The sequence below is a fragment of the Triticum aestivum genome, chromosome 4A (genome assembly GCF_018294505.1).
Source record: "Triticum aestivum cultivar Chinese Spring chromosome 4A, IWGSC CS RefSeq v2.1, whole genome shotgun sequence".
NCBI classification, from domain to species: domain Eukaryota; kingdom Viridiplantae; phylum Streptophyta; class Magnoliopsida; order Poales; family Poaceae; genus Triticum; species Triticum aestivum.
In genome coordinates this window covers 749073148-749094819 of record NC_057803.1, presented here as the reverse complement: position 1 = coordinate 749094819, position 21672 = coordinate 749073148, and the positions used below count along the sequence as shown (strand labels likewise).

Genomic DNA, 21672 nt, shown 5'->3' with positions numbered 1-21672 from the left:
TCGTGCCTGCCAACTCTTGCTTTGATTGGGTTACTTACAGATCGCTCTCTCATCTAATCTAGGCCTCACTCAAAACTAATTTTTTTCTTACCATTTAAAAGCGTGATAGGTATACCCTCTCATGGCAGATGATGACAGTGACTCGTAGGCCCCTTAACACGAAAGGTTTTACTTATAAGTTATCATTGAATTATGAACAAGACAGTTTGCTTTTTTTATTAGACTTGGGCACCAATCCTCTCTTAATTTTTTAGTTAAATTGGTTTTCTATTGCTTCAATGGAGGGTTATGGAAGTGCAGGCACTGCAACTGGACATACTTCTTGGCTAGTCTGTACGAAATGGTACCCAAAACCATCAAGGCTATCACACCAAATCGAGTGGAATCCAAAATCGGTAGTTCAGAAAAAAGGGTTGTACGGTTCACCGAACAGAGGTTAGTGCCGAAACCCAAAATTTTGGCAATAAGAAAAATTTACGATAATAGTGATTAGCTACAGGTTACCTACCATACCTGCTAGTTTGGTTTTCCTTCTTTCCACTTGTCACATTTTTCAAACTTCTTGCTGAACAAAATAAAACAAAAATGTGGCTTCACAACTTTTATGGTAGTACTGATATTCCTTCGCTCTTTTTTCCAGTCCCTGGTATCATTACTGAAGTAATTGCCAGATATCTGGTCACAGGGATGATGCGATTCGGTGCCGAAAAGGAAGTCACAAAAGAAATCTGAGCTCAAAAGGCAAAGAGCTTGAAGCACATGAAAATGGTACTCTTCAAGAAATCAACCACGCTCCAAGCAACGGCAAGTTAGAAAATTAATCACACACTAACGGTTCACATTAGGTCCCCAACGGCGCTGAACCTAAGATAGAATACATGTTTGAAATTAACAATACTGAAACTTATCCAACTTGTTGGAGAAATGACATGCAATATGAACGATGAAGAATGGATCAAACATAGGGGACACAAGTAATTTGACGTGGAAAGCCCCTCCAACACAAAGGGAAAAAAAACATGGGTGCTAGCCAGCAAATCTTTACTATATTGGGAGAGGTTACAACCGTTGGAGATTTAGAGTGGTGATTTATCCCGTGTGGCGGCTTACAAAGGATATATATAGCTTGTCACAGAACTAATTAACTCTTGCTAAACATTTAACGGTTTAAAAGTTATTAAAACAATATGAAATAAATAGGGGAGCCTCACTCTAATATAATAAGATGATCCAACGGTGTGATTGTGAAAATATGCATTTGTGTGTCCTCGGCAAAAAAAAGTGTGTGTGTGTGTGTGTGTGTGTGTGCGCGTGCGCGTGCGTGCGTGCGTGTGTGCGTGTGTGTGTGTGTGTGCGTGTGTGTGTGGGCAAACACCAGCTGAGGATATATAACTGCGCAAGTATACGTGATGTAGGTTACAAAAGTTTCCATAATGATATGAAGTGTCTTCTCCCAGATGGAATAGGATCAGATACAGAAAATATCCTTATTCTACAAAAACTCTTACTTCTAACCCAACTATGGAAGAGAATGTCTAGCTTCGGGCACCGCTCAACGTGACACCGTTCTAGAACTTCCCAGTAACTTGATTGCCCTGGAACGATAGTTCTTATCGAGATATTGGCATGCATATGTAATGATTTAACTTTACTCGCTATGAAAAATAATTCACATTGATGCTCTCTAAATGGTGGCTTCCTTCACCAATCTGGAGATGAACACCCAAAGGGATAAAGCCGTCGGTGGTCCCACACCAAGGAGGATCATGTAGCGATATCCTTGTTAAGGATAATATGTTGTATGGTAAGAAGAGCCAAGTTGGAACCAAACCCTCTTTGCTAGACCCTATTTCCTCGACACTGTTAGTGATGTTGACTTTGCTTTGGATCATAGGCGGCATACAGAGGTGCACCTTCGAGTTATACTTAGTACTCAGAAAGAGTCCCTCCTTTGTAGACCAAAGTAACCCACCATCTGTAAAACTCATAAGTGCCTCAAATGCAGTTTGGATCCGTATGTGGTCCTTACTCACTCCTATGGACTCCAGGGAGCCTTTGGTTACTGGGTGCAACCAATGGGAGATGGTATCTGGGGTTATATTCAACCGGTTCGGATGGCGGTCGCATAACAGGATAGAGGGCTAGAGAGCTGTCCTTATTATCACCGTATCAGTTGTTTTCTTTTAGGCCCTTTATTTTTTCAGATCTTTGTGCTTTGACTTTGCTCCGTTTGCGAGCTATAAGACCTTTATGATGATACTTTCTGGATTTTTAATAAAAAAGTTGCATGCATCATCATGATGCAGAGGCCGGGGGTATACCTCCATTTCCAAAAAAAATGCAGCGGACCTTTGTTCTCCACAACATAACATTGGTCTACTCTTCCTATGATTGTCAACATCTAAAACTTTCTACGAATGGTGTTTTTCTTCCCAGAGTAGGCTACGAGTTGAAATAAAGAGAGGATAGATAGGTAGCAGCCGACATTAGCATGAGGTGGCAGGCAGCATCTCCGTCCGCCATTAGTAGTTGGAAGGAGGAAGATTGTGTGTCAGGCCCCAAGTAGAGTCGACCTGATGCCTCAAACCACAAACTACAGCCAAATGTTCAGAGTCCAGAGAACAGAGCCAAAGCAGAGGAAGCAGAGCTATAGGCAAGCGCAATTGCAGTCTGAATTGTGCATCTTCTCCACCGCCTTTCTGCCTTCACAAAGCTCGTCGATGACCAGAGTCGAGTCCGAGGTCCATGAAGATCAAGTCACTGGAGCATCGAGTTTGCAATGCATGCCCTGCGCCCAAGAGATAGACAGAATTAACGGCATCATCGTCAAGGGATCTCCTCTTGTAGGTAAGCCTCACAGCTCAGCTACATATCTAGACCATCAGCGTGAAGCACTTAACCTCGCTTTAGAGAACAGAGCACAGGAAGCAGTTCACATCAAGTAAATTAAGATTCCAGAATATATCCCAAACAAGTACTATAAATTTGTGAGAAATAATACTCAGTAGAAGCCAATTAAGTTGACTAGGATCGAAATAACCAAATACATGTCCAACAACAAACAGAGTAAACTTATTTATTACAACAGCAAGTCACCATATTTCTTGCAAAGAAAATCGTTCGCTCCACTTAACAGGTCATTAATTTTGATTCGTTACAAATAAATAAATCCTAGTGGTGACACAACATAAAAGTACGACGGCGGGGAAGTCACCAAATCGACACGAGAGCAAAGTGGACTAAAACCATGTTGATGAATGGTCATCAACCAATAAGCAGCATATGAGAATGCTGTGCCATTAGCAAGTCACAGCCTGTGTACTGCCTGCACAATAAAAAGAAGTGTCATTACCAGGATGTGAGCTATGGAGAGGTGAGGAGGAACCACAATTCATTACCTGGATGTGTTGATGGTGTCTAGAGAAACGCTGCACCAAGCTTGCCAGGCCCGGGGACACGTCATGGACGAAGGCAAGCACAGGTGCTGCCAGCACCGGGCATGCGTAGATTGGAACCTGCACGAGCTGTGCGCCATGTCGGAGAAGTCAGAGAGGCCAGCGGGGAAGAAATCGACGATGATTGCGGCGTCCATCAGCGCGGGGCCGATATCACCAAGGGTGGTCAGAGTAGACGAAGTGGTCGGGGTAGATGACGGCGACGCTGGCGATGGGCTAGTGCTTGGATGAAGACGAGGAGGGTGGATGGGCAGCGGCGGCGGCGGTGGTGCTCGAAGTAGGCGAGGAACCCGGCAGCATGACGAAGACCCGCGGACAGGGGCGTTCCCGCGCCAAAGGAGGCGGCGCGGCGCATACCACATGAAGTCAACACGCGTGGATGACAGAGTGGACCGTGGGCCGCGGCGCTACGAACTGAAGGGGCGACGCAGCGGCGGCGGGCAGGTCAGGGCGACTGCGGGAAGACCTCGAGGCGGTAGCGGGGACCGCGGGCCGTGGCGCTACAACCTAAAGGGGCGGCGCAGCGACGGAACGCGGGTCAATGTAACCGCGGGGGCGGCCTCGGGGCGGCGGCGAGGACCGCGTATCGCAGCACTACGGCCCGAAGGGAGACACATCGGTGACGCGCGAGTCGATGCAACCGTGAGGAGAACCACAGGGCGGCAGCGCTGCGGCGGCGGGGCGACACAGCGGCAACCCGTTGCTCGATCGATGGAGGGGCACGTTGAACTCGGGAACGATCTTCACCGGACCTGCGGGGCGCGCGCATCCGACGAGCCAGGTTAGTCGGGCAACATAGATGGGACGGATCGTGGCGGCGAGTGGTGATCAAGCCGATCACGCGCGAGGCCGGGACGCTGCTGGGTGGAGGCGGGTTGACGGCGGAGTCCGCGATGAGGCCAGCGATGACGGCCAGCGTGGTGGCCGTACAGGCACGACGTAGATCGAAGGGCGGGCCGGCGGGCGAAAGTAGGCTATGATGGGCCGCCGCATGGCGCGAGGCCGTCGGGTGGGGGCGATGCAGTATTCCGGTCTGAGTACGGCGGCGACGGCCGGCGCAGGGCGACGGGCGAGGCACCACGCGGACGGAGGCTGGCCCTGACGGCCGCCTCGGCGCGCGTGGCCGCCGGGGCGGAGGAGAGGCCAGCCGGTCGTGTCGGTGTTGGAGTGGAGACGCACGGGGTTCGACGGCGGCGGCGCGTGACACAAACCGATCTAAGCATAGATCGGAAAACCAAAAACAAAACCTCCAAGCAAGGTCTCGGGAAAAAGACTCTCTATGGCAGCCGGTCAACAGGACCGGCGGACGAACCCTATCTACGGATGGCACGGCCCCCGGCGGCGGTCATGGAGGCCGAGCGCCCCGGGGGCGGCGCGCGGGTGCGGAAGCGATGGCGGCTAGGCTTTATGATCGATTAGGCTGATACCATGTTAGAAGAGAGAGAGAGAGAGGAGGGTATTGTTACGGAATATGATGGATGTATTACTGAGTCTCGAGGGCGAGTATATATTGAGTGCAAGACTTGGAGGGCAAGAAACTCTTCTAAAGATAAGGTAGAAGACGGATTACAAATTCTAGACTATCAAATACATGTATCCCAAATATATCTCTAACAATGTTCATATAGTAGGTCCGAAAGAGATCCTGCACGGACAGCTCTTCGAACCGAGCGTTGCACAGGAGGCTTATGAAGGCGCGCTAGAAATGAGCTGCGCCAGTCCTCTGGTGTTCACTAGACTTCCAATTTTTTCAGTGTTTCATCTGGTACACCCCTTCTCTTGCGCCTAAGTCACAGGCAGCATAATGAATAATCAGGGTTATGGCCCCACATCAAGATCACAAAGAACATATACGAGCACTGAACACACAATCATTCCGACAAAAAGGCCCTACAAAATTGACTGGCTATTTGTTCAAAATGCTTCTGAAATCTACTCAACATACGTAACCAGACCGTGCACAATGGTTCATTAATTCATAGTACCTTGGGAACGTTAGGGAATCTCCTCGCTAATTCACTGCTCTCCGTAGCTTTCTTCACTTTACCCTGTAGTCTCTGTAGGACAAGTGCAGGGAGCAGTGCTGAGGTTGCACCAGTGTCATCAGTATCAAAGTCTCCTCCTTGGTTCCCGAGCTTCAGTACCGGTCTACCGGACCATTGAGCTCGCCGCGCACCCAGGCGTGGAGGGCCCACGCCGAATCCCGGAAGGCCCCGTGCACGGCGGGCACCTTGGAGAACAAGACCGCTGTAGGGACGCCGGTGGCCGCGCAGTTGGAGGACCCTAGTAGGAGCCTCCTCACTCCTGAGGTTGGTGGCGACGTCGGCCCTGTCCTTGGACGCGACGGGCGCTGCGGGGAGCCCAGGCGCGCGTCCTCGCATGAGAGCAGGTCAACGACATCGGTGGCACAGGCGAGATGGGTCGTGCAGCAGTCGAAGAAGGCGGCGAGGGCGAGGGCCACCAGCGCGGACGCTGCAGCGACGGTGGCCTAGTCGCTGGTGAGCGCGCTGATGTTGAGTGACCCAGCGGCGAGGGCGTGGGTTTTTTTTTTTTTTTTTGCGAGGAGGACGAGTGCAAGAGAGGAGCAGTTGGAGTGGGCCACCGTGAGGAGGTGCTTGTGCCACGGCAGCGGAGCTGGCGCAGGGGTTTGGCCCCGTGCGGGAGAGGAGCAGCAGCAGGGGTCGATGAGGATGGTGCACCTTCTACTTCTTGTCAAATTTTCCATAAAGATAATTCTACTACAAGAAAGTCTATGTTAAGTGTGTTGTTGGTAAGCTCTAGGTACTCCAAATTCAACAACCAACCTATTCTCATGAAATTTGCCGGGAAAGTTGGTTCTGGCCAAAGTCCAATTTATACAGTTTTGTCAGATTGCCAAGGCTATTTGGGATGGGACCAGTTAGTGAATTATTTCTAAGAGACAAGGACTCTAAGTTGACCAAATAACCTAATTCTCGGGGAATGTGGCCGGAAAGTTTATTATTGTCAAGTAACAAGTAATTGAGTTTTGTGAGATTGCCTAGGTTTTTTGAGATGGAACCTGTCAGTGTGTTATAGCTAAGCTCCAAGTGGTCTAAGTTGACTAAATAATGTAGTTCTCGAGGGATGTGCCCCGATAGTTGGTTATTATCAAGGTACAAACTTGTGAGTTCGGTCAAATTTCCTATGCTACTTGGGATGGAACCTGTTAGTGTGTTGTTGTAAAGCATCAACTCCACTAAGTTCTCAAGGTAACCTAGTTCTCGAGGGATGTATCCAGAAAGTTGGTTGCTGGGAAGGTACAAGGCTGTGATTTTGGTCAAATTTCCTATGTTATTTGGGATGGAACCTGTTAGGGTGTTAGCGCTAAGATCCAAATCCTCTAAGCTCACAAGGCGGCCTAGTTCTCGAGGGATGTGTCCAGAAATTTGGTTCATGTCAAGATATAAAATAGTGAGTTTTGCCAAATTTCCTATGCTATTTGGGATGGAACCGGTTAGGGTGTTAGCGCGAAGATCCAAATCCTCTAAGTTCACAAGGCGACCTAGTTCTCGAGGGATGTGTCCAGAAATTTGGTTCATGTAAAGATATAAGATAGTGAGTTTTGTCAAATTTCCTATGCTATTTGGGATGGAACCCGAGAATATGTTTTCACTAAGATCCAGGTACTCTAAGTTCGCAAAGTAATCTAACTCTTGTGGAATTAACCCAGAAAGTTGGTTGTTCCCAAGGGACAAGGTTGTAAGTTTCGTCAAATTTCTTATACTATTTGGGATGGAACCCGAGAGTATGTTTTCACTAAGACTCAGGTACTGTAAGTTCGAAAGGTAATCTATTTTTTGTGGAATTAACCCAGAAAGTTTGTTTAGCTGTAGAATTAACACAGTGAGCTTGGTCAAATTATGAAAATTTCGTGGAATGGAACCTGAGAGGGTGTTGATGCCAAGTTGTAGGTCCTTTAAGTTCAGAAGATAACCTAGTTCTCGTGGAATTTGTCCAGAAAGTTTGTTCGTAAAGGTACAAGCTAGTGAGTTCGGTCAAACCACCTATGCTGCTTGGTATTTTGCCAAAAAGATTATTATTGGACAAATCTAATGCAACTAAGTGCTTGATGTGTCCTATTTCACAAGGGATATGACCAACCAAATGATTGCTTGACAAGTTGAGGGTGACAAGACTACTCATGTTGCCTATCTGGCTTGGTATTTCACCGTAGAGTTCATTTTCGTGAAGTATTAAGGAATGCAATTTTGTGAGATTTCCTAGACCTAGTGGGATTGAGCCTCTTATCTGGTTGCCTTGCAGAAGGAGAGCATGGAGCTCGCCAAGGACCTCGATACTAGGAGGAATGCTCCCAGTGAGGAGGTTGTTTGAGAGGTCGAGGCATGCCAAGGTCCTCAAGGCTGAGAAGTTGAGGGACTCCAGAGCTCCGCTCAGCCGCATACCCCGTAGAGAGATGCCGCTGATCACCGGCCAATGTTGGTGTCGCTGCACACCGATATCGCAATTGATGCCGCGCCAGTTGCAAGGCGTCGACGTGTTTCCCCAGGAGTGCAGGGCTTGCTGGCTTTGGTTGTCGAGGCCGTCTTTCCAGACGAGAAGTGCTCTTGCTTGTCCTTCGAGCACCGCTGCATCCGACGCAAGTGCGGTGGAGGTGGCCATCATCATCATCAGTATGGTCATGGTGAGAGAGGCAAGCATTTTGGGTGGTGGGTCCATCTCCATGTCTAGCTAGCTAGGCTAGATGGAATTGGCTGTGGTTCTTATTTCTGAGAGGTGATGGCAGCACATTAAATAGTTGAGCACACATCTGTCGATATGTTAGTGGAATACTTGTCAAAGAAGCCGTGCTAAGGGGTCGGTCAAAGTGATCCGTGTCGGAGGCTATGGGTCAGGTCATTCGTGTTGGAGGCATGTGAATACTGATTTGTGGATGGCTCCGTTGCATGTCTGACACGGCACAATAATGTTGTACTAGCTTCCAAACATTCGATGTATACGTAGACCAAACCAGACAGTAGAACGAGTGCTGTCGCTCTTTTTGGTTAAAAAGAGAGCGAAGAACTAGAAATTGTACTAAGGATTTTGAAGCATCCAAGACTAAGATAATACTCCCTCTCTCTCATATACTCCCTCTAAACAAATATAAGACCTTTCAGATCATTACATTAGTGACCTAAAAGGTCTTATATTTCTTCACAGAGGGAGTACTAATTTTTAAAAGCCGATCCTCGGTCAAGCGTATGAAGCGGTTGAACGAGACTATGAATCATTCAAGGCTAAAATAATGACTGTAAAAGATATACGTAAGCCTTCCCAATTTTCTGCTCCCGGAGAAGCACAACCTATGCGGTGGAGAAGTAACCCCATTTTTTTCATTTCTTCACCGCACTAATACTAATGTACTCCCTCCGGTCCTTTTTACTCTGCATATTAGAATTGTCTGAAGTCAAACTTCATAAATTTTGACTATATTTATCTGAAAAAATATCAACACCTACAATGCTAAATTTATACAATATGGAAATTTAAGTCACGGCACATCTAGTGATAATGATTTCACATTGTGAATGTTTGTATTTTTTTCCTATAAAGTTGGTCAAACTTTACGAGATTTGACTTCAGAGAAATTTTATATGCGAATTAAAAAAGACCGGAGGGGGTACTTACATAGGCAGGAAGCAGTAATGTGTTAAAATCATCTCACAGTATATGTTGCTCATAGTTTATTGATTTCATAGATAGGCTTACCAGTTGATAATTTTACTAAGTACTCTAGCTACTTTATTACTCAGATATAATGGAGTGTCTAAAATTACGTAAGTGTGTTCATGAACAGCGCCATGATGTTTTTCGCGCACAACGACGGTGAAGTCATGAACACAACCACGCCACCTTTGTCCATATGTTAACGGAATACTCCTACATGTCAAAGAATAGAATAATTGATCAACCTTGGCCATGCAAGTCTAGACCATGAGAGTCTGCAGAAGCTTCCATGCGTGCCTGACGGAGAGTATGCATGCATGAGAGAGTTACGGCCAGCTCCAGCTAGCGGTCAAGTCATTCCTGTTGGAGCAATGTGCATACCACTCTGTGGATGGCTGCATTGCATCTCTCACACGGCAATGCTGTAGGTAGATTATTCCAACACTTTGATTTGCTGGCGTAACCAAAATACCTGACCGAAACTAAAAGCTAGATTAATTTGCTGCAGGTGTACACAACGCACTTACATCTACACTTTTTTTTAAGAAAAGGAGGATGGCCCCCGGCCTCCGCATCTGGGAGATGCATGCGGCCACTTTATTGATTATTCTCGAGGACCTTACAAAGTATTACAACAATAGGCCTGAATCCGCCATCTTGGCATCATATGCCACTACTCCTATCCATATGATGAAGGGGCGCTAGCTTGGCCAAATACCCAGTCCACTCACCTAAGCCTATCATCAAAAGTCAGAAGCCCCAGCCGAGCCACATACTGGGTTTGGGGCATGAACTGGTCTGACGCACTCACATGTGTCGTCGCCGCCATCTTCCACTGGTCCGTCTTCAGAGCAGATATTGAGGCTTCTACCTTATCAGGCCACTCTGCCATCGACGTCACCATGACGCCAGATAGCAACCCCCTCCAGGCTTCTACCTTATCAGTCCTTATTTTCGGAAAACAAGTGACATTGTTTCCATTTCTTTCATGGTATGTAATGTAGATCAGCTTTCCTTCTTGACCTAGCTGCTTTTACTGCACTTGCAATACTCGTGTTCCGTGTGACATTGGGCTACAAACAGACCAGGGATAGATATCAGGTGGATCATTTATGTTGCTCTATATTTTGATAATAACGAAAAATTATATGGTTCAATTTGCAAACGGTAGTTTATTTGACATCAATACCTCTTCTCCAGCTTCTTGTCAATAAGACGCTCTACGAGAAGACATTAGCAAGTGGCTTTGGTTCAGTTTACTTTCTTCTAGATGCTTCCGAGCAACAACAGGTAGCACATTCAGTGCACAGTCAAAACCATAAATTTTTGTGCATTTCACTCAGTTGAGTAAGGTAACTTCTTCACTGTCTCTTTCTGTATAGTATAAGGAAGCACTCTTGGCATATGCTATGTTACTCGGGAGAAATAAGTATCAGGTATGTGTTGCTGCTTTTAGTACTCGAGACTTGTCACATTTAATTTACAGAATCCTTGGCCTGATTCCAGCTGTGCAGGTGTCATCTCGCGCAAGCATCAGAGATATGTGCGAGCAATTTATGTATGAGAAATTTAATGCAAAGGTGACACCTTCCGTATCTCTGTCTGTCTTTTCCGGTTATCATGAAATTGTCAAGTGAATTTCTAATTTTCCTTGTAGATTGAAATGCCTATTGACAAAGCTATGGAGACACTGTTGCGGTTGGGTCTGGTGGTCGAGCTGTCAACTAACGGCAGCTCCTCCTCTGTAATAGCCCTTCCTTGTCCAGACGCTTACGAGATCCTCAAAAGCCGCTGGGATAGTCTGCTGGAACATACGACATAACAAGGTTAGTAAACGTTGATGAACTTTAAGCATAGCATAGCTCTTCGGCAGAGGTGTAGTACCCAAGTAGACGATTACGTGATGGAGAATGATCTTTGAAGTGGAAGTGGAAGGGCTTGCCTAAGATTCTTGCTGTATGTTTTGCAGGGTGACGAAACCTCGCTACAAATCAAGTTTCGCTCGTACAGCGGAGGCCGAAATTACAGTGTAGTCAAGTGTGATAGCTGATGGGAACGGCTGCTGATTTTGCTTGATCTCTCCAAGGTGTACACTGGAGAAGTTGAAGGAAAATACACTACCGAAATTCCAAAAAGAATAGATGCTTCTGGATTTGGAACCTTGAGCCAACGAAGTATAGCAGTTGTTGATAGACAATATGATATTTTTTTCTCTCTCTCCAACTCATGTGATGTGAAGACAAGTGGGATTCTGTAGGATCTGAATTTGTGCATAAGCTCCAACTTTTCAAGATTTCAGGACGTTGGAAATTTCAAAACTTTGGGTAATTCAGACTTTAAGGAAATTATAACTTCCAGAAATTTCAAACTTACTGATCAGAATAGCCGGCCACCTCAATGAAGAAACAAAAAAGGTTTGCGCAGCCCAGGCCCAGCTGCTCTCTGAAGGACTGGAAGGCAAGCCTGAACTGATGCCTTCCCTGGATAGATCGAGTGCATGGAAATTTACTACCAGCAACTTGCAGCAAATGGTCATCAGAGGAAGAGATGTTCCCTGCTCTCTTAACTGTAAATTTTCACACAGCACACAAGTGTAATCCTGCAAGTATAAAATCTTCCACTGCAGCTCTTCTGAATCGTACAACAATTTTATAGTTTTTGAGGATCTGACATCTCAGTTGCGAAGTGCGAAACCCGTTTGTGAAGAGCCAGCGGTTTTGGTTGCATGCCGTCTTAGAAATTCTCAGTTAATATATGCCCTTGTACATCGATCAATCGACAGCTGGGAGTTCAAGGAATCTCTTTTTTCAAGGGAAAACAAGGAAAGCTTAGCACTGCATAAATTCAGATCTGAGAGGTGTCATGATTTAGATGTGCAATAAAAGAACTATGGTTGAACATGTCTTGGGATGTCTTTACGGTTTAGTCGGTGACCCTTCGAGGGCGAGCTGCTCACTAGACTCGTCTGGGGTGCCATTGGGTCGTATTAACTAGATTATGTTACTAAAATACACCGACCATTTAAACTAGGGAATCATCCATCATGTACAGTTCATCTCTCGTAGAGATCATGCTCAAACTGGTGGTGGAGCTTAATTGCGCCTAAGTGCAGTATCTTAACCAATGATGCTGTCGTTTCTTACATTTCACAGTTAAATTACTTACATAAAGTACAAATAATACTGTATATTCAATGGACATAAGTATAAAATCTGCCCCTTAGGTCCGAGAAAAAGGTGGGCTGTTTTTCATAACATTGCACCAAAAATGTGCATCTACAATATCATTTCCTAAAATGTCAAATCCAAATTCAGAGTTCCAGAAATAAAGATACAAAATCATGTGGCGCAAAGTAGTTGTGCAAGTAGATTTTGAATTAGTCACAGTACTACTTCATCACCACTCGTCGTTTGTTTCACGACACTTGAATTTTGTGATTGCATATGATAGATGAACCTTGTTTCAGTGCTGCTAAAAGGGCATGCTTACCTCTCAAGATCGCATGAATTACATATATGGAACAGAGTGAATAACAGGAGGACAGTGCCTGATTACCAGGTTAACCACAAGGAAGCTTCGCTTCCCGTTCAAAGTGGTGCCGTGAACGCATTGATGATCAAGTTGACTAGCACAACTCAACTTGCACAACTCTCTGTTGATAATTGGCATTAGCTCACAATATATGTACAGCTGGTATGCAGGTACTACCATGTGCAATTAAAATAGTCAAAGCCTAGATCCACGCAATTAATTGAACCAATGCACGTCGTAGCATGTGCATTTGGCACGGTCAACGCCTAGATCCACGCGATTAGCTGAACCATTGCACGTTGTACCATGTGCACTTGATACAACATGCTAGCTGCAGGGCTCCCGAGGGAAAAGGTGGGCAAAATATATGAGAATAGAAGACAAGTTTCTTATACCTCAGTTTCAGTTAGAAATAACTACAAAGACAGCATGTGAGAACATAACACCCCCCCCCCCCCCCAATATCCTGCAGACACACACATCATTATTGTGCACAAACCAATCGAGCAACCAGCTGTTGAGAGCGACCATGGACCTCGACAGGGGCCATGGGGAGGCTGCTCCTCAAGGTTGGTGACCTCCTCACACGGGAGTACAAGCTGCAGACGGGCGTCAAGGACGATGTTGAGTATCTTAAGAGAGAGCTGGAGAGCATGTATGCTGCCCTCTGCAAGGTTGGGGACGTGCCACGAGACCAGCTCGACAAGAAGGTCAAGCTCTGGGCCAACGAAGTCAGGGATTTGTCGTTCATAATGGAGGACATCATCGACAAGTTCCTGGTGCGCGTTGAGGGAGCTGAGCCTGCCATCAAGCCACGCAAACTCAAGGATTTGTCGTTCATAATGGAGGACATCGTCGACAAGTTCCTGGTGCGCGTTGAGGGAGCTGAGCCTGCCATCAAGCCACGCAAACTCAAGAAGCTCATGAAGAAGATGGGGAACTTGTTCAGCAAGAGCAAGACTCGCCATGAGATCTCGGATGAGATCAAAGACATCAAGCTCCGCGTCAAGGAGGCGGCTGACCGACGTGATAGGTACCGGGTCAACGATGTGGCCGTTAATCCAGTTGGCGCAATCACTGTTGACCCTCGCCTATTGGATTTCTACAAGGACCAGAAAGAGCTCGTTGGTATTGATGATTCATTGAATGAGCTAACCAAGATGATGAGTGACGGGGATGGTGATGTGTCCAAGCAACTCAAGATACTCTCTATTTTTGGATTCGGAGGACTTGGCAAGACAACTCTTGCCAAAGAAGTGTATGATAAGCTTAAAGCGCAGTTTGATTGTTGTGCTTTTGTTCCGGTAGGACGGAACTCTAGCGTGAAGAAACTTCTCAATGGCATACTCCTTGAAATTGCTGGGCAGAAGTACTCGGAGTTGGATGAAAGGCAGCTAATCAACAAACTCCGAGGATTACTCGAGAATACAAGGTACGCGACCTATTATGTAATTTCATATGCTTCAAGTAGTAAATAGGGGGTTGCATGAAAGGCAACCAATCATTGAACTCCCAGAACAAGAGGTATGCACTCTGTTATGTAGTTTCATATACATCAAATAGTAAATGGGGAAGAAATAGCATCGACCCTGAGAAGAAATGAGTTTGAGATGAGTGGAAAATTTGGTTTGGGACATATTACAAGATAAGGGTTTCGATGTCCTATCATCACTCTTGTGTATTTTGCAAAAAAATATGTGTACTTGCTTGATAATGTATTGTATCAAGTTTTTCTATCTTCTTTACTATAATTTGGGCTGGGACTTCCGTCGAATCATCAGCGTTGTTTCATATATTCTAGTACTTCTTACAACTGATGTTAATTAAAAAATATATCCAAGAGTTGAAAGTATCTAGATTCAGAAATTTTGTTAATCAAAACTAGAATTCTGGACGATGAACTGGAATTAAACTCGGCTGGTGCATACATGTCTCTCTCTTGGACCCCTCCATGTCTTGATTCAACAATGCAACTTTAGATTCCTCAACAAGTAGGCTAACATGCATGCATCCTTTTTTCAAAGATATTTTGAATACTTAGGGGCCTTATAAAACATTTCCACTAATTTGTTATATCCCCTGCGTTATCGATGGCGATGACAGGTATTTGGTTGTCATTGATGACATATGGGATACAAAAACATGGGAACTGGTCAAGACCGCTTTGGTGTGTAACAATTGTGGAAGCAGGATAATCACAACTACTTGTATACTCGAAGTTGCCACAATGGCCAGTGAAGTATACAAGCTACAACCACTTTCTCTTGATTTATCCAAGGATTTATTTCATAGAAGATTATATGGTGCTGCAATAGAATGGCCTAATCATCTTCCAGCAGAGGTATATGATAAAATTTTACATAAATGTGGTGGTGTACCATTGGCTATAATCACAATAGCTAGTTTGCTTGTCGGTAAACCTGTGGAGCTTTGGTCTAAGGTATACACTTCTATTGGTTTTGGGGATGAAGAAAATGAAGACGTGGAGAACATGAGAAAAATACTATTATTTAGCTATTATGATCTACCTTGTCACCTAAAGACTTGCTTATTGTATCTGAGCATATATCCTGAAGACCATCTGATTGAAAAAGATAGTTTGATATGGAAGTGGGTGGCCGAAGGTTTTATCCATGAGGAACCAGGGGTAGGACTATTCGAGATTGGTGAGAGGTACTTCAATGAGTTGGTAAACAAAAGCATGATAGTGCCGGTAGAGGAGGCCCTGTATTTAGGCATGGAAATGCATGTTGGCACCATAACTGGATGTCGCGTCCATGACATGATGTTGGATATGATATGCCTATTGTCAAAGGAAGAAAAGTTTGTTACTGTATTGGACAGTGATGAGCAATATACAACTTCACATTGCAACGCTCGTAGGCTAGCTGTTCAACATATAGTCCGACCTCTGGCTAGCACGTCTACATTACAAGCAAGGTCACTTATTGCCATGTGTAATATTGAGATGTTGCCATCACTTTCATGCTTTGAAGTTTTGCGTGTTCTAGCTTTGGAAGGCCCCTATGATTCACACCATCCTAGTCATCTTGATCATGTTGGAAAGTTAGTTCACTTGAGGCACCTCAAACTATCGAGCATGGATATCGGTGAGCTCCCAAAGGAAATAGGATATCTAAAGTTCTTGTTGGTATTGGACTTAGGTAGAAATAGCATACGTGAACTTCCAGAGAGTATTGGTCGACTAAGTCAACTCAAGTGCTTGAACATCTGCGAAACAGACATTGAAGTGCCATACTGGATTGGGAATTTGACTTCTCTGGAAGAGCTAAGCCTAGGAGAAGTTGATGATGACAACTTTGTGATAGAGCTAGGCAAGTTGACAGAGTTGAGGAAGCTCTACATTTCTGGAATTTTAAAATTATCCAATGATCGCGCAATGAATGGCTGGGCGGAGTCCGTAGACAAAGTGAGCAAGATCCAAGTCATAGACATTAGCTTAGTTTTAGGGCGTAGAATTTCCCATCATGAAGAGAACCCGTGGGAACGGTATGCCCTCTCTCCACAACTCCATTTTCTACACACTAGATGACCCGTTGCGCCAATGGCGCAAAGGCCCAGAGCAAGCCAAGTATTGTAAGAGTGGTGATAGGAAAACTCAGTCAAAGATTACTGTCTCTGTTCACGATTACTGTTTCTCCTGGAACAGTCTATGCTAAATGATAGTGCTATATCCCTTGAGTGGAAGGTGGACGCTGCCAGGTAGGGCATGCCTCTTCCTTGCCTAGCATATTTGTTGATGCTGGTGAGTGCTCGATGTTTGAAACAAAGAAAGTAGTAAAAACAGATAATTATAGATAAGGGTGGCATTATGGATATCAATAGATCGATGAGGAACAACAGTAGAGGTTATATAGGTAAAAGCATATCTATTTGTGCTATTGATTATTGAAAAGAAGTTGAAAAAGAGAACAAAGATGTTCACTGTTGTTGCTAAAACACCAAGATGGTCTGCAAGGTAGGCTTAGTGGTGCTTACAAAAATAACTGATTCTTAAAAAGGAAAAAACAAACAAATCTGTCAACATAAACTTCGTAGCAATTATAGTCCGTGATGACCTTCAAACAGGAACTGTTAGCGCCTTCAGTTTCCTCCATTCTCTTCAACAGCCTAAGAGACTGCAAAATGTTGCAATCCTTGTTGCGTAGCAGGTTAGAAACAACTCTCTTTACTATATCACATAATCATTTTTTCCCTGTTAAGTATAAACCACAACTTGTGCAGAAAACACAAACTTTAACGAAGGGTACTTTCACACTTGTTGAGGTTGCACACGGGTCATCACACCGTTCATGTCTGCAACATTCAAGAAGACCAAAGAACAATGGGAATGTCAAACATTTTAACAAGACCAGCAAGTGAGACAGGAATGACCGAGAAGCGGTATTGCAGAAAACATGGAATTACAGTACAACTGAACGATAAAACAGAAAGAGGGATTGTAGCATTGATTTTTTCCTCTTACCGTAATATTTCCTTCAACTCTGTTGCATTGGCCTTGCTGACATGGTCGGCCAGATCATCCTTGTGACTGCAACCTGCACATAACAAAGCACATGTCACAGCAAAAGAAAAATATCCTCCACATAACAGAAAACTAATGAGGGAATGTCATATTATAAACAAAGAAATTAAAGAGCTCTATATGTGTAATAACTAATAAATATCCGACTGTAGAAAGCTTGAGGGAAATTATTGCAGAAACCAACCGAGGCCTTTTTTTACTAATTATAGATGCAAAACCATTTAGCAAAATCCACTGGAACTACTGAACTACAGGACTGAACCAATGGAACATAATAACAATTGCAGAAACTGAAGGTAGCATTTTAGGTACTAATTAACCCTGGGCATATAATACTATTTAGTCAAATAACTGAATCAAAGAAAATTTATGGGAAGAAAAGGAAAAGGTTAATAAACCTGCATGTATCAGTGAGCAACAAGGATCACTATTTGCACATGCAACAATAAATAGATCAGACCATTAGTAAACAGCAAACAGAACACCTACTGGACCCTAGACGCAGAGTTTCGTTCTATTAGATAGTTAATTAACTTGCATGCATTAGTGAGGAAAATGAAAGGCTGATAATAGCATGCATTAGTGAGAAAGAAGAAGCATTTCATGTGTAAAGAGGAAGTGGTCGCCCATTGGATCCTAAAGAAAACGTACTAAAGCAACATCAATAGTTATCGTGCTAAATTCAGAAGCACACATACTAATGTAGGAGGTGGTCTGCCGGATGAGGAAGCATACTAAAGAAAACATACTAAAGCAACATCATTAGTTGTGCTAAATTTAGAAAGCAACCCCATCTGAGTTGACCATATATAAATAAATACCAAGCAAATACGAAGAAGCAGGTAGTATGGACTGCACACAGGCCACCGAAAGGGATGGCCTGCACGAGCAAACCACACAAGCATGGATATAAAACTAAATGATCACATGCATCCAAGAGCAATTTGCAGGTAACCATAAGCAAAGCTTCCTAACAAAATCAGGAGGACGACCCCACAAGCAGTAGTATGAACAATGTTGGTACTATTCTAAGAAAATCTGTAGACAACAAAATCAGCTATCAATGAATTATCTTAAGAAAACATGATCAACAAAAAAACAAAAACTATAATCCCATCTGAGTTTGCAATAAACTGTAATCCCCATCTCACCACATTTTTCTTCCCCATAGCGGTATCTCTTCAACCTTCTTTAGCGAACAATACGTAGAAACAAAATGGAACCTGCTAGCTGTAACATAGGAGAACAGTCTAATACTACAAGTGAGCCTATTGGCTCCTATTTTGTACCACAAAACTATTGATGCAAGAACAGTCAGCAAACGAATTTGTATTTTCTCCTTTTTATGCTCTGTAGCAGCATGTACAGATGTTCATAAACTGAATAAGGTTAGCTCAGCATAAAAAGTAACAATGCATTTTTTAAGAGGTTTATAGGGTCAGTCATCTAATGGTTAAATACTCAGGGTGTAACGCTGAAGGATCAACACCACAACCTGAAGTGTACATTCCTAGTGGGAACTGATAATCATGAAAGCAATTAAAACATATACAAAGAGAAGATGTGTAAGGTTTTTATGGTACATTCTATCAATTAAATATTCTTTCAGTGTTTGAAATCAGCCTGCAAAATATATAGCAAAAACTCCTATGCTTGTACACAATGCTAAGCTAGCCATCAGACTTACTTCAAGAATGCATGCTATCCTTGTTAATGTCAACGAATGCACAATGTCCCCAATTCTGTTGACAGCAAAAAGAAAATATAGTGCCAGCAAAATTAACTGAAGGTTTGCACTTGACTAAATATCACATAAAGTCAATGCAATTTCCGAAATGCTATTTTAAGGGAGAGCAGAACTCTCAGACGAGAAACAAAAAAATCTAAGGGCGTGATGAATTATTTACCATGTTTAATTGCCTATTGTTGAGATATACTCTTCGTCCTTTGCTTCAAGTCTCACAATATATTTTTTTCGAGTAAGAAAATCCATTTCAGCAAACACTTCTATTGCTTCTAATTGCATTATTCAGAAATGAATATATTTTGAATATAGATAGGGCCTTGTGCCGCAGAAATCAATAATCATCTTGTTTCCATGATATGTGTAATGGCCCTTGCAAAAATAGATCATTTACTGGTTAGTCTTTACTCTCAAGCTCCTCAGTATACTGACCTTTCCAAACATGAGACATCTGAACATATTCCCCACAAGTGATATGATTACAAAAAGATAAAACAAGAAAAATGTTTAAACCATTGCTATCATAACTTGCAGACTGGTAACACTAAATGTATGTCATATAGGTGCAGACTGGTAACACTAAATGTATGTCATATAGGTTCAGAAATAGTTTCACGCATGAATAACAAATAATACCAGAACTCACAAAATAAAACCTCATGAAACACCCGCCATCCTAATACAATAAGGTAGATGCCAAGTGCAGTGATACGGCTATGCTACCAACAATGATATTTTGGCAAGGTGAGCACATCTGGAATATCCGTCCTTGTGTGTATGCATATGAATGTCTACAACCAAAGCCACAACCCCGCCTCCTAGCCTAGTGAATAAAGGTACATAAATGGTACAGTTTATGGAGAAATCAAGGAAGGAATGAATGCACCGGATTATGGGGTATGTGTGGTCAGAAGGAGACGATGCAAGACCTATAGAAAATACTAATCTTGGTGAAGGCAAACACGTTCTGGGCATGGTTCTTTTATTCTGGTACAGCTGAGATGAAAAAATCATATATGGAGTATAAGCTGACCTGTGTGATTTGGGCATGGGGTGGACGTGGTACCCAGCAGTCCAGCACCTAATCTTATCACGTACTGACGGCGTCCTTACCCACTTCGCGGGGAGGCGCCGGTGCAGCCTCACGCTGCCTCTTCGCGGGGACAACCTCCTCCTCGCTAACCCTATCTGCAGCATATAAAAACAGAAAAAAGGAAGCCATGAATTAGTGGATGAGCCCAGGTCAGAAAGAATGAACTCACCTTTGCTGGGCGTCTCCTCCACAAACTGGGGCCATCCTCGACCTCTCCTCCTCCACACGCAGCCGCCGGGTGGGGCTTGACCAGGATGGGCTCCTCCGCTGCACTCGCTGCAGCAGCCTCTCCTGCTCTCCTGGCGGCGACCTCGCCCGATCTGGAATCACCGCGTGCGGCGCCGGATGACGGGGACCTGCGCCAGATCCGACTGGATCAAGAACGTGGCGGCGCCCACGCTGCTGCACCGCGAGCGCTGGGGAGGAGGCCCGGGAGAGAAGGTGGCGGTGCGAGAGGCCGTGAGGCGGCGGAGGGCCGAGGAGCAGGGGATGCCGGACGGCGGTGTGGGGCTCGAGGACGGGAAAGGATTGGTCTGGTGAGCTGTGTTTTCGTGTGAGGATTGGTCCCGGCTCTCCACGCCGCTCCTTTGGTCCAGCGGCAGAAATCACATATTTGACCTGAGGCCCAAATCAAATCACAAACTGACCTGGTCACGAAAAAATTTCACTCTGTTGACCCTTCGGTGTGACGCCCGACAGCTGGGCGCCGCACCCTACTGTGCAGCGCCCATCACTTAGGCGCCACACTTCCTGCCAGCGTGGCAGCCCTGGTCCAGCTGTGGCCCCACAGACAGCACTGCAGCGCCTAAGTCTTAGGCACCACACATGTAATGTGCAGCGCCTAGCTCGTAGGCGCTGCACAGTCTGTGTTTCACTTGGGCTGGCCCCACCCTCTCTCCCCTCCCACCCCCACCCCACACACCCCCACCCCACCCAAACCCTAAGGCTTGCGGCCCTCCTCTCTTCCCCTCTCCCCCCCTCTCAAATCCTTCTCAAATCTTGCAAATCCGGAGTATTTGACCGTGGATTTCGAAGCCAACCCTCCCTTAAGGTAATCTCCTCCGATCCCCTCGTTTTCATCCATAGGAATTGTCACATTTGCTCAAATCTTGCTAGTTTGGGGGAAACCCTAGTTTTGACTTGGATTTGCAAATTTGTGTTGAATGATGTTATGTTTCTTTGCTAACTTGGGTTGGTTAAGCTTCCATAGTATGCTAGGGTTAGGGTTATGTGTGTTTGATGTTGGTGTTAGGGTTATGCTATGGTTTATGGTTGTTTATATATGTTAGGGCATATGTGTGCAAATATTTTTCTTAAGTATTTACTTGATATATGTGTGTTTTTGATTATTGTAGGGATGGGGAGAACATGTGTTTATGTTCATCATGTGGATAGAGAGGCCTTTTTGAAAGGCAATGTTGAGACGGACCCGGATGAGCTTGACATGGTGTTTGAGAGTAGTCCTAGCTATGCGGAGCTTTTGGAACAAGTGAGGAAAGATTTGAATTGGATGGACCCAAGTGACGTTGTTGAGTTCGAGGGAAGGCATAATGTTGGTTTTGGAATGCACATCCGTTGGAAGACAATGCGTGTGAACTCCGAGCAACGTTGGGTT

At 44.7% G+C, this 21672-nt stretch overlaps 3 protein-coding genes and 1 long non-coding RNA gene across 6 annotated transcripts; 1 reads left to right on the top strand and 3 right to left on the bottom strand.

The window, feature by feature from the left end:
• Positions 1-4959: 4959 nt before the first annotated feature.
• Positions 4960-6250, bottom strand: LOC123088614 (uncharacterized). The gene is made up of 2 exons (XM_044510829.1): positions 5441-6250; positions 4960-5240 (listed from the first exon to the last, which is right to left on the bottom strand). The coding sequence occupies exons 1-2, from the start codon at positions 5834-5836 to the stop codon at positions 5214-5216; spliced, it is 423 nt and encodes a 140-aa protein (XP_044366764.1). The 5' UTR covers positions 5837-6250; the 3' UTR covers positions 4960-5213.
• Positions 6251-7214: 964 nt separating this feature from the next.
• On the bottom strand, positions 7215-8183 carry LOC123088613 (probable leucine-rich repeat receptor-like protein kinase At1g35710). Its single transcript, XM_044510827.1, has one exon. It carries the CDS (start codon positions 8157-8159, stop codon positions 7335-7337), a length of 825 nt encoding a protein of 274 aa, XP_044366762.1. The 5' UTR covers positions 8160-8183; the 3' UTR covers positions 7215-7334.
• Positions 8184-13185: 5002 nt separating this feature from the next.
• Positions 13186-16354, top strand: LOC123084591 (disease resistance protein RGA5-like). The gene is made up of 3 exons (XM_044506109.1): positions 13186-14106; positions 14778-16184; positions 16345-16354. Exons 1-3 carry the CDS (start codon positions 13223-13225, stop codon positions 16352-16354), a joined length of 2301 nt encoding a protein of 766 aa, XP_044362044.1. The 5' UTR covers positions 13186-13222.
• A 132-nt stretch (positions 16355-16486) lies between these two features.
• Positions 16487-20622, bottom strand: LOC123088611 (uncharacterized). 3 transcript variants are annotated; one of them, XR_006441971.1, is made up of 4 exons: positions 19998-20622; positions 19128-19336; positions 17161-18962; positions 16487-16991 (listed from the first exon to the last, which is right to left on the bottom strand). It is a non-coding gene; the product is annotated as an uncharacterized lncRNA (long non-coding RNA). The 3 variants fall into 3 exon arrangements; XR_006441970.1 differs by having other exon boundaries at positions 17161-19336; positions 19998-20152; positions 20227-20622; XR_006441969.1 differs by having other exon boundaries at positions 17161-19336.
• Between the last annotated feature and the right edge of the window lie 1050 nt (positions 20623-21672).

Bases quoted from the DNA above. Each gene is read 5' to 3' on its own strand.
- LOC123088614 (XM_044510829.1), bottom strand. From the start codon at position 5,836: ATGCGAGGACGCGCGCCTGGGCTCCCCGCAGCGCCCGTCGCGTCCAAG. The intron at 5,241-5,440 runs GTACTATGAATT...CCTGTGACTTAG, and splicing joins GATTCCCTAACGTTCCCAAG to GCGCAAGAGAAGGGGTGTAC.
- LOC123088613 (XM_044510827.1), bottom strand. From the start codon at position 8,159: ATGGAGATGGACCCACCACCCAAAATGCTTGCCTCTCTCACCATGACC.
- LOC123084591 (XM_044506109.1), top strand. From the start codon at position 13,223: ATGGGGAGGCTGCTCCTCAAGGTTGGTGACCTCCTCACACGGGAGTAC. The intron at 14,107-14,777 runs GTACGCGACCTA...TGGCGATGACAG, and splicing joins GGATTACTCGAGAATACAAG to GTATTTGGTTGTCATTGATG.